The 14,377-nt window shown below is 37.7% G+C and overlaps 1 protein-coding gene across 1 annotated transcript; it reads left to right on the top strand.

Moving 5' to 3' along the window:
* Positions 1-9,002: 9,002 nt before the first annotated feature.
* LOC18421853 (putative N-acetyltransferase HLS1) lies at positions 9,003-11,429 on the top strand. The gene is made up of 3 exons (XM_011622367.3): positions 9,003-9,679; positions 9,822-10,012; positions 10,138-11,429. The coding sequence occupies exons 1-3, from the start codon at positions 9,500-9,502 to the stop codon at positions 10,991-10,993; spliced, it is 1,227 nt and encodes a 408-aa protein (XP_011620669.1). The 5' UTR covers positions 9,003-9,499; the 3' UTR covers positions 10,994-11,429.
* Positions 11,430-14,377: the final 2,948 nt, after the last annotated feature.

Below are 14,377 nucleotides of genomic sequence, written 5' to 3'. Positions count from 1 at the left end.
AATGAGTGTAGTGGAGATGAGGATGTTGAGATGGATGATTGACAAGACAAGATGGGATATAATTTGAAATGAATACATTTAGGAAAAATTAGATGTGATAGAGATAGTAGACCTAGCTAGGCAGATCATGGGTGGCGCAGACCCAATACAACACCTGATATGGGGATCTATGACCTTTGAATGTATGACCCCTAATAGAGCAGAAAGGCGGATTTGGATTCATGTAACCGACCCCAATTCGTTAGAGAAAGGCTTTCACGATAATGATGACGATAACGATAGGCCTTCACGGATCTAACAGGTCAAAGATAGTCCATTACAAATATGACCAACCATTCGCAAGGGAGACTTTGCTTTTAGCCCACTTCGTACAGGGGATAGGCAATGAAGGTGCCCAGTGGATGTGACTAGCAAATTTTGAACAGGATTTCCTATGAATGGGAGGAGAGTCACTAGAAGAAGAAGAAAAGATAAAAATAAAAATAAAGAAAAAAAAAAGAAAGAACGCCACATATGGAGAAGAATCTGGCCTCTAAATTCTTGAGGGAAAGGGCATTTCTGCGTGCAGATCTCTTAAGTATGGTTGATGAGTTTTTGCAAGGTAAAATATCTCCGTCTATCATATTTTGGTGTACTATTTCCAAACAGATCTAAAGTTTTAAAAATTTTATATTAAAATTGAAGAAATATGAGCAACTTTGAATTATTTTTTAAAAAATATTTTAACAATTTCTGACAATTTTATTTGATCAGCCAATTTGCTAACCATGCAAGATTTCTTTAATGGATTAAAAAAGAAAATATAATTTTAACTAAATACATATATTTCTTGTTTTATTGCATGGATCAAATAAAGGTGTTAGTTACCTTACTAACTGCACTAGCAATTGTCAAACAGGCTCGTTCTCCAATATCAGATAACTTTATATCAAGGCCCTCAGTTAATAATTTAAAATCGGCTATAATCTAAGCCAAATTTGGTGAATTATGAATTTTTTTTGGTTGATTTGGCCGATAATGATTTGGTTCTTTTAATTTGAATTCTTTTATTTTGGTTTTGCATTCGTACAAAATCTAGTGTTATTTACCATCTGTTACCGAATAGAAGGGTTTATATACTATACAATTGTTTCGAATTTACTACCAGTTAATAGCAACATCCAATCCTCATATCCGATTATGGGGCTGTTTGGTGGTGTCATCCCTCACTCGAATTCGACAGATTTCGAGCTGAAGAGCAACAAAACCCCAATGTAAGGGTGGCGGCCTGGGTCCAGGCCAGGCTGCCTAGGCCGGTCGAGCTGGGTAAAAAACAAATAAAAAAAAAAAAAAAAAAGAAGAAGAAGAAGAGAAAACCAAGATGGGCTGAACTAGGCCACACTTGCCTTAGCTCAGCCCTTGGGCCCCAAATCGTGGACGGAGCCCTACATTTTAAGTGCGTGACTGCGCTGGGCCGGGCCGTGCTGCCTGGCCCATTGCCAGCCCTACTCCAATTGTCCCTTGTTGACATCTCACGGTTCGTGCAAATGTTTCCCTTTAATAAGAAGCTCCAAATTTTTCATTCAATTCTTTTTTACTTCATCAATTTCTCAAATACTTTACCAAGAGGACATGGTCACCGTTTGAAGAAGGACATGGCTCTTACGGGTCCATGTAGAAATGAGTCACCTCTTAAAAATCTATTTTTGGGATGGATTTTTCACTTAATTTTTAAGGATATGTAATCTCTAACATGGAAATCATGAATATGAAAAAAAAAAAAAAATTTGAAAATTAAAAATAGTAATTCTATTAAGAAAATATTTGAACGGTTATTTTCAATTACTTTTAGATGGACCACTTATTTACATCCATCTTTGTATCTCAGGGATAAAAAATGGAGAAATGCGGTCCCCGCTGCATGAAACAATTTTCCTTTGAAAAATTAAGGTGCATGTGGTCATTCTAAAACGTCAATTAAAATACTGAAAAATTAAGGGGCATGCGGTCATTCTAAAATGTTTGCCTGATGTGCTAGAAGGACGCGGAGTCAATTTCGTACTTGTTAATTCATTGTCAATATGCTACATACATTTGGAGTTGTTTCTTTGGGATATTAGGATTAATTACGGCTATTTCTCAAAGTGTCTTGGGCATAATTTCACTGCTGACCTTTTTGGGAGTACCAAAATGGGGAGCAAGGATCTGGCAAATAGTGAAAGGAGCTATATGTTGAGAGATTTGGAAAGAACGGAATAAGCATACTTTTGAGGGAATTGGTCTATCCTATGATAGCGTGCTGCAACGTACTTTACATACAAGTTGGTGCTGGCCGTCAGTCACAGAGGAAGAGAGAGGCATTAGTGAGTTTGATGTGCGAATTAACTTAGCCTATTTGATATCTTTTAAGAGGCTAGAGGCTAAAGGCTAGACCAGGTGGTCGTTGGTTACCTCTGCAACAAGATTGGCTAAAGTTAAATTTTGATGGTAGCTCTATTGGTAATGCAGAGAATGCAGGGATAGGAGGGTGGTACGTGACTGGACTGGTTCTATTGTTTGTGCCAATGCCGGACCTATCGGTATTTCCATAGCCAACCTCGCTGAGTTTAGTGCCTTACTCAAAGTATTACTTCTTATAAAAAACCTGAACTTGGGTATGCCCATTGTTATCAAGGGTGACTTCCAAAATGTGATTAGCTGATGCAATAAGGTCCAACAGGATCCAAGTGGTGAAACTGGAAGAGGAGGTATCTTTATCATTCCATCATGTTTGCAGAGAATTAAATAGTCCTGCGGATGGTTTGGCGAAGAGAGGAGTGACTTTGGAGTCTTTTATTGTTCTGAATGATGTTATGAGTGAGTGATGTAATTTCTTTATAGACATTAATAATATGTGATAACGTTTGTCAAAAAAATAATAATTAAAATACTGAAAAATATTCATCGTGATCAATGGCGGACGGTGGAGATGCAACATTTCTCCGCCTTTGTCCTCTTAAATGGAGGAACGATAGATTTCCACTGATTTTAGTTGAGTAGACTTTGAAGAGTATGTGTAGGGCCCATTTGGAAGCATTCTCATTATTGATAATTCACAGTTTCATTAAATTTAATCGTGATAAATTGCATGTTGTTTGACAATTCCTCATATAGTTACCGAAGATAACCTTGTAGGCAGTTTTACATTTAGGTTTTGGGCTCGTTTAGATGATAATTAATTTTACGTGGAATAGACTAGTTTATAGTATTTATATACTTTGGATAATGTTGTTCGTCAATTTGGTGCATGTTTTATATTATATATAATATTATTATATAATTATTTTATTTTTGACAATTTCTAGCTATTTATGGTTAAAAACATGTGATTTTCAACAAATTCTTTAAGTACAAGTACAATTTTTTAAAAAATAAACGCATATGGAAAACTTCAAATCAATTATCTCATGTATAAAACTTCTTATAAATTTATCTCAGATAACTTAATGATGGAAATTCCCACAAATAATTAATTATCGGGATTAGTTATTTTTAAATAGTGAATTATCAGTGATAATGAATAACATCCAAATAGCACATACCTCTTTGTCGTAGTTACGGGCAACTCAACTAGACACCTATAAGATGAGGTACCATAGTGCTTGTTTTTTCGCAGACGACATAGTTTTGGTCGATAAAACCCAAAGGGCGCCAAAACAAGTTTAGATCTTTGGAGGGATGCTCTAGAATCTAAATATTTTAAAATTAGCCGGACTAAGACAGAGTATCTAAAATACAAGTTTAGTAATAATAGGATTAGAGACGATGAAATCGTTAAGATTAACAACCAAAAAATATAAAAAAGAGCTCACTTTCAATATCTTGGATCAATAATCCAGTAAAATAGAGAGACTGAGGAAGATGTTGCACATAGAATTAGAGTTGGGAGGGCGAGGTAGAGAAGTGCAACCGAATTTTTATGCAATCACCGCATACTAATGAAGCTGAAGGAGAAATTCTATAAGACATTTATAAGCTAACTTTGTTTTATGAGGCGGAATGTTGGATAGTTAAGAAACAACATACCCATAGGATTGGTGTAGCTAAGATGAGGATATGAGATGGATGAATAGCAAGATGAGAGAAATTAGACTTAGGTGGACTGGCCATGTGTAATGCAGGTAAAGTACATCACCTGTTGTGAGTTGGTTTAAGTGGAAGGCAAAATGACAAGAGATAAACTCAAAAGGACATAGTTGGAAGTAGTGAGAAAATATATGAGGACTTATGGCCTCACACCCTTAATCAAGCAGAATGGCATACCATGATTCATACAGATGACCCCAAATAGTTGGAAAAAGGCTTTGATTATGATAATGATGATGAATGAGTACATCCAAGTACGCTCTTTATCTTTTTGAAAAGCTTTTTTAGTTTACTTAAAGTAATTTGGCGAAAATCATATTTTTTTAGCCAGAAATATCTTTTAAGAAAAAAAAAAATCACCAAAAAATATATAATTAAGTAATATTGTATATAATAGAATTACCTATGAAATAGCCAACAATATAATGTTGGAGTATAAATATTTTATATAGTATACTCCACTTAAAATTGACTATCATTCAAGTAGACCCTTTTTTTTTTTTTTTGGGTAACTCATCGGGGAAGACATACCTCTATCGTTTTTTTAAGTAGATTAGAAGTTAGATTTTTTGAAAGTGTTAGTTGGATGGTGTTACTGATAGGAATGGAAACCATAGGGTGGTAACTAGGTGTGTAGGTACTATCACCATGACCCCAGCTCCTTTCGTATTCAAGCAGGCCCTTAGTGTACAAATAGTGCAGTACATGTAGCTTAGTGTACATTCCCCTAAGTCATTTTCTAAAAAAGTGCACCAATAGGTTAAATTGTCAGGCCAGCAGTGTGAGTCTGGCCGATTGGCTAGGTTGACTCGGTCATTAAAAATAAATAATAATAATAATAAAATTAAACTTCTTAATATTGGTTGTTAAAATTTTTCAATAAGATATTTTATTATCAAACAAATATAAATACAATATTTTTATACAATTAAAACTCCTAAAATCATGATTTTAGGGTGAATTGTTCTTGGAATGGCTTCCCCACCTTTTTGTTTTTTAACATGGAAAATAAGCATGTCCGCTCCTATCATGTAAAAAAAAACGTTCATAAAAAGTGTCCATCTTAAACTATTGAAGTAAAGTGCATCTTAAAACTCCGATTAAAGAGAGTGCTATGTTGTTAGAAAACTTCCAACTCATCATCTCATAAAGCAAAAATAACTTTAGTTCTATAAATAGTGCATCTTGTAACAAGTTATCGTGACCGTTTAATTTCAAGATTTTCTTAATGTTTATAGATATGTTCAAACTATGCCATTTTTAAAATTTTAAATAATAACTAACGATAAAAATAGATTTTCAAACCACCATAAGGTTTTCAGCCATGAAACTACATATATTGGCAAAATTTAAAGGTACACCTTCCTTCTACATTATAAGATGCCCTTATTTATTCTATTATTCTAATCCGAAAATATTTCATAGATAACTAATACGGACAGAGATAGTAAATAATCCATAGAAGAGCATTGAGAACCCTATATGCTAGATAGAGTTTAAATAATCAATGGGGTGCATTAAGCTCAGAAATATCTCATTATTTTTTAGAATAAAAATATAATGGCGAGAAGAATGTTGAGCCTGTCATACTTAAGAAAATGAATATACCATCTCATGTTCCATGGAAGAATGAGAATAATGCCCACTATGGTGAGAATAATTACAATGAATCACATTAAAAAATTGACAACAATGACAATGAATCAAAACCACCCGTAATGAAAACTGGTTGTGGTGATATCCAAAACCACCCTCACAAGGGAACTTTATGTTATATGAGAATGACATGATAATACCACCATAAGGAAAATGATGACGACGAATTAAATGATGGTTTCCTTTCCCCAAAGAGATACCTTGGAACCAAAACTAAATAAAAAAAGAAAAACGTCCTTTAGACTTTTGGACATGGTGAAATCCCATCTTATATAAGGATTGATACTCATAAGTTGGGATATATCTTTAATAGAAGAAAATGGCGGATTAGGATTTGCATAATTGATCCAATTAGTTGAAAAAAGCCTTTAATGTTGATCATGACTCATAAGTTGGGATATCTATTGAAGTATTAGGGATCTTGTTTATATATTAGGTTTGAGGTAAATGTAGCATCTATTGGATTTCTATATGATATGGGATTCGTAATTTTATATTAATGTTTTAAAAAATAAATCAATGATGTGGATCACCCATATGGAAAACTAGTCTGGCTCAGTGGCGTAGATCAGCGATCCGACCGAGTGAAATGAATAAAAAAATAAAGAGAGGCAGATAACAAAATAAAAAAATAAAAAAAATAATAAAACATAAAAGGAGTGGCCGAATTGCTCAGCTCTATTAAAGAGCTGGCCGATTCCTAATAAGAACTGGCCAGTCCTTGATATATGGTGGGAACTGGATGTGTTTCACCAATTCCTTATCCGAATCGCGCAATTCTTTTTCGGATTGGTATTTTTAGAACCTTCCCTTAACAACAAGGAATGAGAGAGAACATACTGAGTGCACCCTATTCGGGCTCATCATGTATGAAAGGCGCCTTTATATCTTAAGTTTGAGATATTTGTGATATTTATAGGATTCTTATCTAGGTTAGGATTCATAACATTATATATAAGGAGTGAAAGAGGACATAACGAGTGTGCCCTATTTAGGGCGACTATATGGGAAAGGTACCTTCTGTTGAATAAGAAGAGGTAGGGGCTCTATGTGCATGAGAAACAATGCTTCTTTTTAGAGATAAATGAGCTTTCTATGGAGAGAAACACTACAATAGTCACTCTTACAAAGTGAGAGAATGGTTTATTGTAGAAAAGCAATTTCCATAGAAATTTTGAGTGGTTTCCACTTTTAGTGAGTATCTTTGTCGTTCCCAAGGTTATCTTCCTGGACAGTAGTTTAGCTGGGAAACATAAATAAAAGATCGGCAGGTTATATCTGTCGGAAGAGTAGGTTTAAAAGAGTTGCTCGATTGGGTTTTGTTGAAAATAAATGAGATAACTCTATTCCAATTGTAGATCACACTAAGATTGTGTACTTAATTGTGTGTGCTTTGTTTTTTTTTTTTTAAGTGTGTTCTTTTTTTCTTTTCTTTTCTTTTTTGTTTTTGAAATGTCTTGTAGTGTTTGTGCTTTATGCTTTACTTGTTATGTTATAATTTGTATTCTTATATATTTTGTTCAAGTCAATTAAGTACACAATCTTAGTGTCATCTACACAAAAAGAGAGAGAGCCCATGAAATAAATAAGTAATGACAAGCCTAGAACTTTATAATAACCATCTTCTTTATATTTAGAGCACCTATACTATGCTCCCTCATGAGCATAGTTTAGTTCTATTTCCTAGTTGGGAGGGTTGTAACATTATTTTTTTCAAATACATAGATGGTACAATTACTTTTTCTTTTTTTTTTATTTGTGTTAGTCAGGTTGAAGAGGCTACACTCCCTAAAATTTTGGGTCCTAAATTTAATCCTAGATGGGGTTTTACCCGAAGGAGTAAATAAACAGGTACTCCCGCATGAGTATAATATTTTTTGGCCTATATAATGAAAGGGCACCCTTCCATCCCCAAACCACCCCTTAACTTCTTGGAAAATGATGCTCGCCCCATTTCTCTTTATTCAAATTCAATCGAGAAATAAATAAATTACAAAAACTTTTTTTACCATTCGTAAAGGACCACGAACAATAGGGCAAGTCATTTTCAACAGATTTTTTCTATTTCCGTCGTTGTCATTAAAAGCCCACAAAAATACCACTTTCACGCAAATAGGAACACAAAAACTCCTTATTAATGACAAGCAAATGTTCGCTAAAAAGGTCAAAAGAGATAAGGACGAAAAAGAAAAATAAAAATAAATAAATAAACCGAGGGTAATCAAGTAAAATCCATGCCAATGATTGTGAAAGTTAAAAGCCAAAAATAACGGTACCATTTATTATAGCAGCCCCCAAAATTAATAAAACTGTCGTTAAACAGTAAATGACAAAAAAAAAAAGTTTAAGACAACTAATTATACAGCTTATCCTTATTATAGTCATCATTAGAACTTTACTTTCATTAATTGGAGTTGGTTATACAAGTTTTATTTCACCATTTTATTTTATCAAAAATCGTATTATTATTAAAACCTTAAATTGACCATAGATCAACATTTTCCTTATAAAAAACGGCTTAACATCTAACAAGGGCCATACCATTATTAAGAGTAAAGACCAAAGCTCAGCACCTTGTTTATAAAAAACGCCTTAACATGAATTGATGATGTAGATTTCAGATGGAATGCATTAACATGATGACGTTTACTATTTATAAAATGTCAAATTTTAACATTTGCTGTCTACTTAACATAACCCACCTCTTCTTTCATAGGGATGGGTTAAAGAAAAGTTTGAACTTCTTAAAACAACAACTAAAAATTATACTACTAATACCCTATCTTTAGTAGCAACACCCACCCTAAAATCTAAGAAATGCTTTGCTTTCTTACCTATAAAAAACGTTTAATGACTAACCACGTTAATTAATTAAAATAATGATTATCCAGGAGATACGGAGCCTATTCGCCGTAGCGCCGAAGCCCTATCGAGCGGCCACGTTTCAAGATCCCCCGACGTTTTGCCACGTGTCCAGGCCTTTTCGCCATGACAGCTGTCCCCATCGGAACCGGTGGGCGATGGACGGCACCGATCTCGCCACGATCCGGCGGCGGTTAGTGGGCGAGTGGGACCATCCACGCATGCATGGATGGGTATGATGGTGAATTAATGCATGACATGCACATGGATTTGGAGGGAGAGAGGGGGGACAGTGGAGATGGATGGTGATGGCGTCATCGTCTGGTGATGATGGTAACTCATCATGATGGCAAGACCACATCCGTAATCAATGATTAATTAACAAGACTGCGCAGCCACAGCCGCCATTTTCCGCTAGCGCACTTTTGGTGATAATTATTCCATCAGAGCGAGCGAGCGAGCGAGTGAGTTTTTAGAGAGAGAGAAAGAGAAGGATTGTAGAGAGAGAAAAGAGGGAAGAAGTGGGATGGAAACTGATATTTAAGGGCCTTGCATCCTCCAATGATGATGCACTCCATTGAAGAAAGTTAGAGAGAGAGAGTGTACAGTGGGTTCGGGTTTTTATTTTGAAGCTTCTCTCTCTAGGGTGGGGACTTTCTCTCTCTAAAAGTTCGAAGCTTGCCTTGCTTCACACGTGATCCAGCGATGAAGAGCCTGAAAAAGGGCGCGGTCTTAAACCACAGGCTCCCTCTCTCTGTCTCTCTCTAAACCCCATCATCTCCTCCACTATAAATAGCTCAGGGGAGTTTTGCAGTGGGTGGTTCTTGTTATGCAGTGAGAGAGAGAGAGAGAGAGAGAGAGATAGAGATAGAGATAGATGGGGGAAGAAGGGGGTGTCTTAATGGTGAGAGAGTTCGACGCAGAAAGGGACTGTGAAGCGGTGGAGAGGGTAGAGCGAGAATGTGAGGTAGGGCCAAGTGGAAAGATGTCTCTGTATACTGACCTGATGGGCGACCCCATTTGCCGAGTCCGCCATTCCCCTGCTTATCTCATGCTCGTACGTAACTTGTTTCTCTCTCTCTCTCTCTCTCTAAAACTAACTAATTATATTTATTTTGGGTGGTTGTCTTTTCTCAGTGTAGTGTTGTGTTGTGTGGATGGATATGGTTATTGACGGTGTGTGGGTTTTCTCTCACTAGGTGGCGGAGTTAGGGGAGGAGAGAGAAATAGTGGGGGTGATAAGGGGTTGCATAAAGACGGTTACATGCGGTAAAAAGCTGCCCAGAAGCGCCAGAAACGCCACCGACGATCCGACAACGACGAAAGCAGCCGTTCCCGTCTATACAAAAGCCGCCTACATTCTCGGCCTCCGTGTCTCTCTGCCGCACAGGTGTTTTCTCTCTCCTCTTTCATGGCCGGGATTTGAAATGCCACTTCATTTCATCCCTCTCTCTTTTACCTTTATTTTTCTCTTCGACTATGGAAAACCCATAAATTCAACTTCTCTCTACGCAGGCGTATGGGTATCGGCCTAAGACTCGTCCGCCGCCTCGAGTCGTGGTTCGCATCTATGGGCGCCGAGTACGCGTACATGGCCACCGACTCGGACAACTCCCCCTCCCTCTCGCTCTTCACCCGTCGCCTCTCCTACCAGAACTTCCGCACCCCGTCAATCCTCGTCCACCCTGTCCACCCTCACCACGACCTTTCCCTCTCTAAAAACGTCCAAATCCTCTCTCTCCCCCCCCTCGAGGCCGAGTCCCTCTACCGCCGCCTCCTCTCCACGACCGAGTTCTTCCCTCGTGACATAGACTCGGTTCTTCAGAACAAGCTCAATCTTGGCACCTTTCTCGCTCTACCGAGTGACACCAACTTCGCGAACATGGAGTCCTTTCTCTCTCTACCACCTGAGTCGTGGGCCGTGCTCAGCGTATGGAACAGCAAAGACGTTTTCAGGCTCCAAGTTCGTGGCGCTTCGAAGCTGAAGAAAATGTGTGCGAAAATGAGTCGGGTTTTTGACAGGCTTTTTCCGTGGCTCATGATACCTTCGGTTCCTGAGGTGTTCAGGCCCTTTGGGCTCTACTTTTTGTACGGGCTTGGTGGTGAGGGGACTGCGAAAGTGAGGCTGATTCGGGCCCTCTGTAAGATGGCCCATAACATGGCTAGGAAGGGTGGGTGCGGTGTGGTCGCGACGGAGGTGGGTGTGCTCGAGCCTCTTCGAGCCGGGGTTCCTCACTGGGCTCGCTTCTCGTGCGAAGAGGACTTGTGGTGTGTGAAGAGGCTGGGTGAGGATTACAGCGACGGGAGTGTTGGGGATTGGACCAAGTCCGCGCCAGGGGCCTCTATCTTTGTGGACCCTCGGGATTTCTAGAGAGAGAGAGAGAGAACCCACTTCACTCGGGTCGGTCACTCTCTCTCTTACTTTAAGTACGGCGTTAAAAAATCCAACTGGGATTTCTCTCTATATATATGCTTCGGGCTTTTCTAGTGAGAGAAGACCCGAAACCATGCAACTTTTGGGGCTTCTCTCCCTTTGTTGTGTAGTTGAGAGGAGAGAGGTCTTATGTTTGTTAGTTTGTTACTTTGGGATTTTAAGTGTGGATGGATGATGAAAAAGAGGAAGGGAGGGAGGAGAGAGAAAGACGAGCTCTCCCTTTTTTGGGGCAATGTAATTTTGTTTTCTCTTGAATTTCTTTTTGGGTGTGGTGTCCGGTTTCCATTCTGTTGTAACGTTTGCAGAATCGAGCCGGATGGAACTCATGTTTTGTTTGTAGCCTTTTTGTGAATGGTACTTGTTACCTCCCCCACTCTCTCTCTCTAAAATAACTTTCTCTCTCCCCTCTCTCTCTCTCTTTCTCTCTCTAAACTGTTGGGGCCTGTAAGTTCAGGTCAGGATTGGGTGTTTTCCTTGTTGAGGGCACACAAGGGTTTCGTGAGTAGGTCGTTATGGTCTGTGCGAGCTTCCTTTCCGGGGTTTGGTGGGTATTGTGGAAAGCATGGGAGTGGCTCTCTCTCTCTCTCTCCTAACCAACACTTTTCTGAGTAGATCATCATTTCTCTCTCTCTCACAATTCATTTAAGAAAAAATAAGGAAAATGGTTTGATAGATGCTGCAGCCCTATTAAAATAAGAAAAAAGTTTATATTAAAATATCAAATTAGTCTACCCAAAAATTTCATTAGAAGTTGTTTTGATGCTCAAATATCGACAAAATGAACATATTGATGAAGATGCATGGATATGAGAAAAAAATAGATGTATATATTGTAATGAATTTTTGAGCCGTTAATTTTCAAGTTTATAAGGATCGATCTACACTAAGGCTCTCATAAAGATTTTCAAGTTTATAAGGATCGATCTACACTAGGCTCTCACAAAGATTTCTAGTATTGAAACCATATCTCTTGATACTATTTGAAAATAGGTTAGGCTGTAATTCGATTCTCTAGAGCCTAGGTGCTATACAAACCGCACCTTTAAAATAAATAACGGCACCTTTAAAATAAATAACCGCACCTCTAAAATAAATAAAGCCTCACTTGGTAACTTATGGAAAATTGCAATTCAAGCAATAGAAAAAGTTTTTTCATCTTAGCTTAAACATTATGGTTGTAAAAAAAAAAAGGGTTTTTGTAAGAAAATTTTTAGACGTATATTGTCGACGTTGGAAAATGATTTTAATGCCACCATGTAAATTTCTGTCACAGAAAGCGCATTTTGGACGAGGATTTGAGGTAAGGCTTTATTTTCTTTTCATAAAGCCTGAAACCTCTATATGTCGCCCAAACAAACCCTCGACATATATTATTCCAAAGTCACTCCATTAATTATTAGAATGCAACTTTGCTTTAAGCTTTAATGCGTTTTCATTAAATTCAAAGTGCCCCATCTTTTAGGAATAATAGTTCATTCGCATTTCCACTTTAGTACTAACCCACTAAATAAATTCCAAATATTCTCTTCCTCAACGATTAGGATATAATGCATTCTTTCTTGAACTTTTATATTACTTTTATCGCGGGGGAGCATCAGGAATGGATTGTTGAAAGTAATTTAGGTTTCTCTAGATTCATGCCAAATGGATTGCTTCCTCTCCTCTGTGAACCCTAGTGAGTAGGTTTTTCTGGCCTGTTTTCACGCTCAGTGGGTTGTTGGAGAGAGAAGAGAGAGGTAGTTGAGAGAGAGAGAGAAAAGGGAGACTGTTAAAGTTTTGCAGTTGAGCTTTTTAGAGTTAGTTATAACTTGCATCTGGAGAAAAGCAACATGACAAATAATAAGCAATTTAGGAAGGGGATTTCATATCCAGGGGTAAGTTTTCCCACTTGCATATGACCATAATCAATCATGGAATATATGATGAAATTCAAAGGAGATTCCTTTTCCAAAAGAAAATATTCTGAGAATATGATCTTTTCTTGCAAATTTTTTGGTTCTCATTCTGGTTGCAGACGTATGTGGTCAAATTCAAAAGAGCTATTCTGGAGGAAATATTCTCAGATTTGTATTATTTTTCACTATTTAGATTAGATTAGAGAAACGATCCAAAAAAAGAGATTAGGTTAGGGAAAAAAGAAGGAATTATGTGTAGTCCAAAATAGGTAGGGAGCTGGTTTCTTGTTCTGTACAGAAAAGAGGATCGATTCCATTGCGCTTATACTATGTAGAAAATCTAAAAAGTAGCACCCAAAACCGATATCTGCGATTCACACTCTTTAGTCTCACCCCTCTCTCTCTCTCTCTCTCTGTTTCTCTCTCTCTAAGAAGTAGAAATCTTAGTGAATCTGTGAGTACCTCATCCCTGGTGATTCATGTCCCCATTACTCTCTCTCTCTCTCTCTCAATCACAGAAGCAAAAGACTTCACCATGTTAGAAATCTTAGTGAATCTGTGAAGGACCTTGTACCTGCTGATTCGTGTCCCCATTACTCTCTCTCTCTCTCTCTCTCTCTCTCTCTCTCAATCACAGAAGCAGAAGACTTCAGCATGTTGTGTTCTCTGAGAAATCTAGAATGCCGCAATCCTACTTTATTGGAGATTCAATCTTCTCCCCATCCCACTCTCTCTCTCTAAAATTTTGGACATCTCATTATTAGAAAGTACCGACCTCTGCACTCCTCAGGGACCATCCCCCCCCCCATACATATCTCTAAAGCCACCCAGAAGAGCACTTCCATTAAGTTCTTCAATATTATCTCTGCTCTCCAATTGGTTTAGGATACAGATACTGCTTTTTATGATATTCAAACCCAGTGGACCTTTTTCTTTCAATGAAAATGTCATCCTTCAATGGAAGGTACTAATTACAGCTTTATCTGAGCTCCCCTGATTCAGCGAAACTATAATCTGCAAAACCCTACAAAACATCTCTTCATTAGAGGGTAATGATCTCTGACAGAACCCAATTCGCCACAAGGCTTCCCCTCTCTAAAACAATGGAACATAATCTTCAAAGTAAGGTAGCAAGTTATTGTTTATTGGTAATTCACTGTCACCTCACCCCCTCTCTCTAAGAGACTGACCCTAAAACGTATTTTTACTATTAAGGAGCAAGGGTCTGATTCAGTACTTGCCCAAAATGATATATTCTAACAAGTTCCGTTTTGCAAGAGATTCATCTGTGCAAGCGTAATCCTCCCTCTGTCTAAACCCAGCACCAAAAAATCCGAACCACATACATGTTCGAAACAGATCAGAATGGGCCAAACACTCTTAAATTGTAAACTCATTGAATACGACTAAGAAATAAAAAGAGATC

This window comes from Amborella trichopoda, chromosome 12 (assembly GCF_054954075.1).
Source record: "Amborella trichopoda isolate Santa Cruz 75 chromosome 12, AtrichopodaSantaCruz75HAP2 v2.0, whole genome shotgun sequence".
Classification (NCBI taxonomy): Eukaryota; Viridiplantae; Streptophyta; class Magnoliopsida; order Amborellales; family Amborellaceae; genus Amborella; species Amborella trichopoda.
The sequence above is the reverse complement of the archived record's forward strand: the minus strand, read 5'-3'. Positions and strand labels throughout refer to the sequence as shown.

Bases quoted from the DNA above. Each gene is read 5' to 3' on its own strand.
- LOC18421853 (XM_011622367.3), top strand. From the start codon at position 9,500: ATGGGGGAAGAAGGGGGTGTCTTAATGGTGAGAGAGTTCGACGCAGAA. The intron at 9,680-9,821 runs GTACGTAACTTG...TTCTCTCACTAG, and splicing joins CCCCTGCTTATCTCATGCTC to GTGGCGGAGTTAGGGGAGGA. The intron at 10,013-10,137 runs GTGTTTTCTCTC...CTCTCTACGCAG, and splicing joins CGTGTCTCTCTGCCGCACAG to GCGTATGGGTATCGGCCTAA.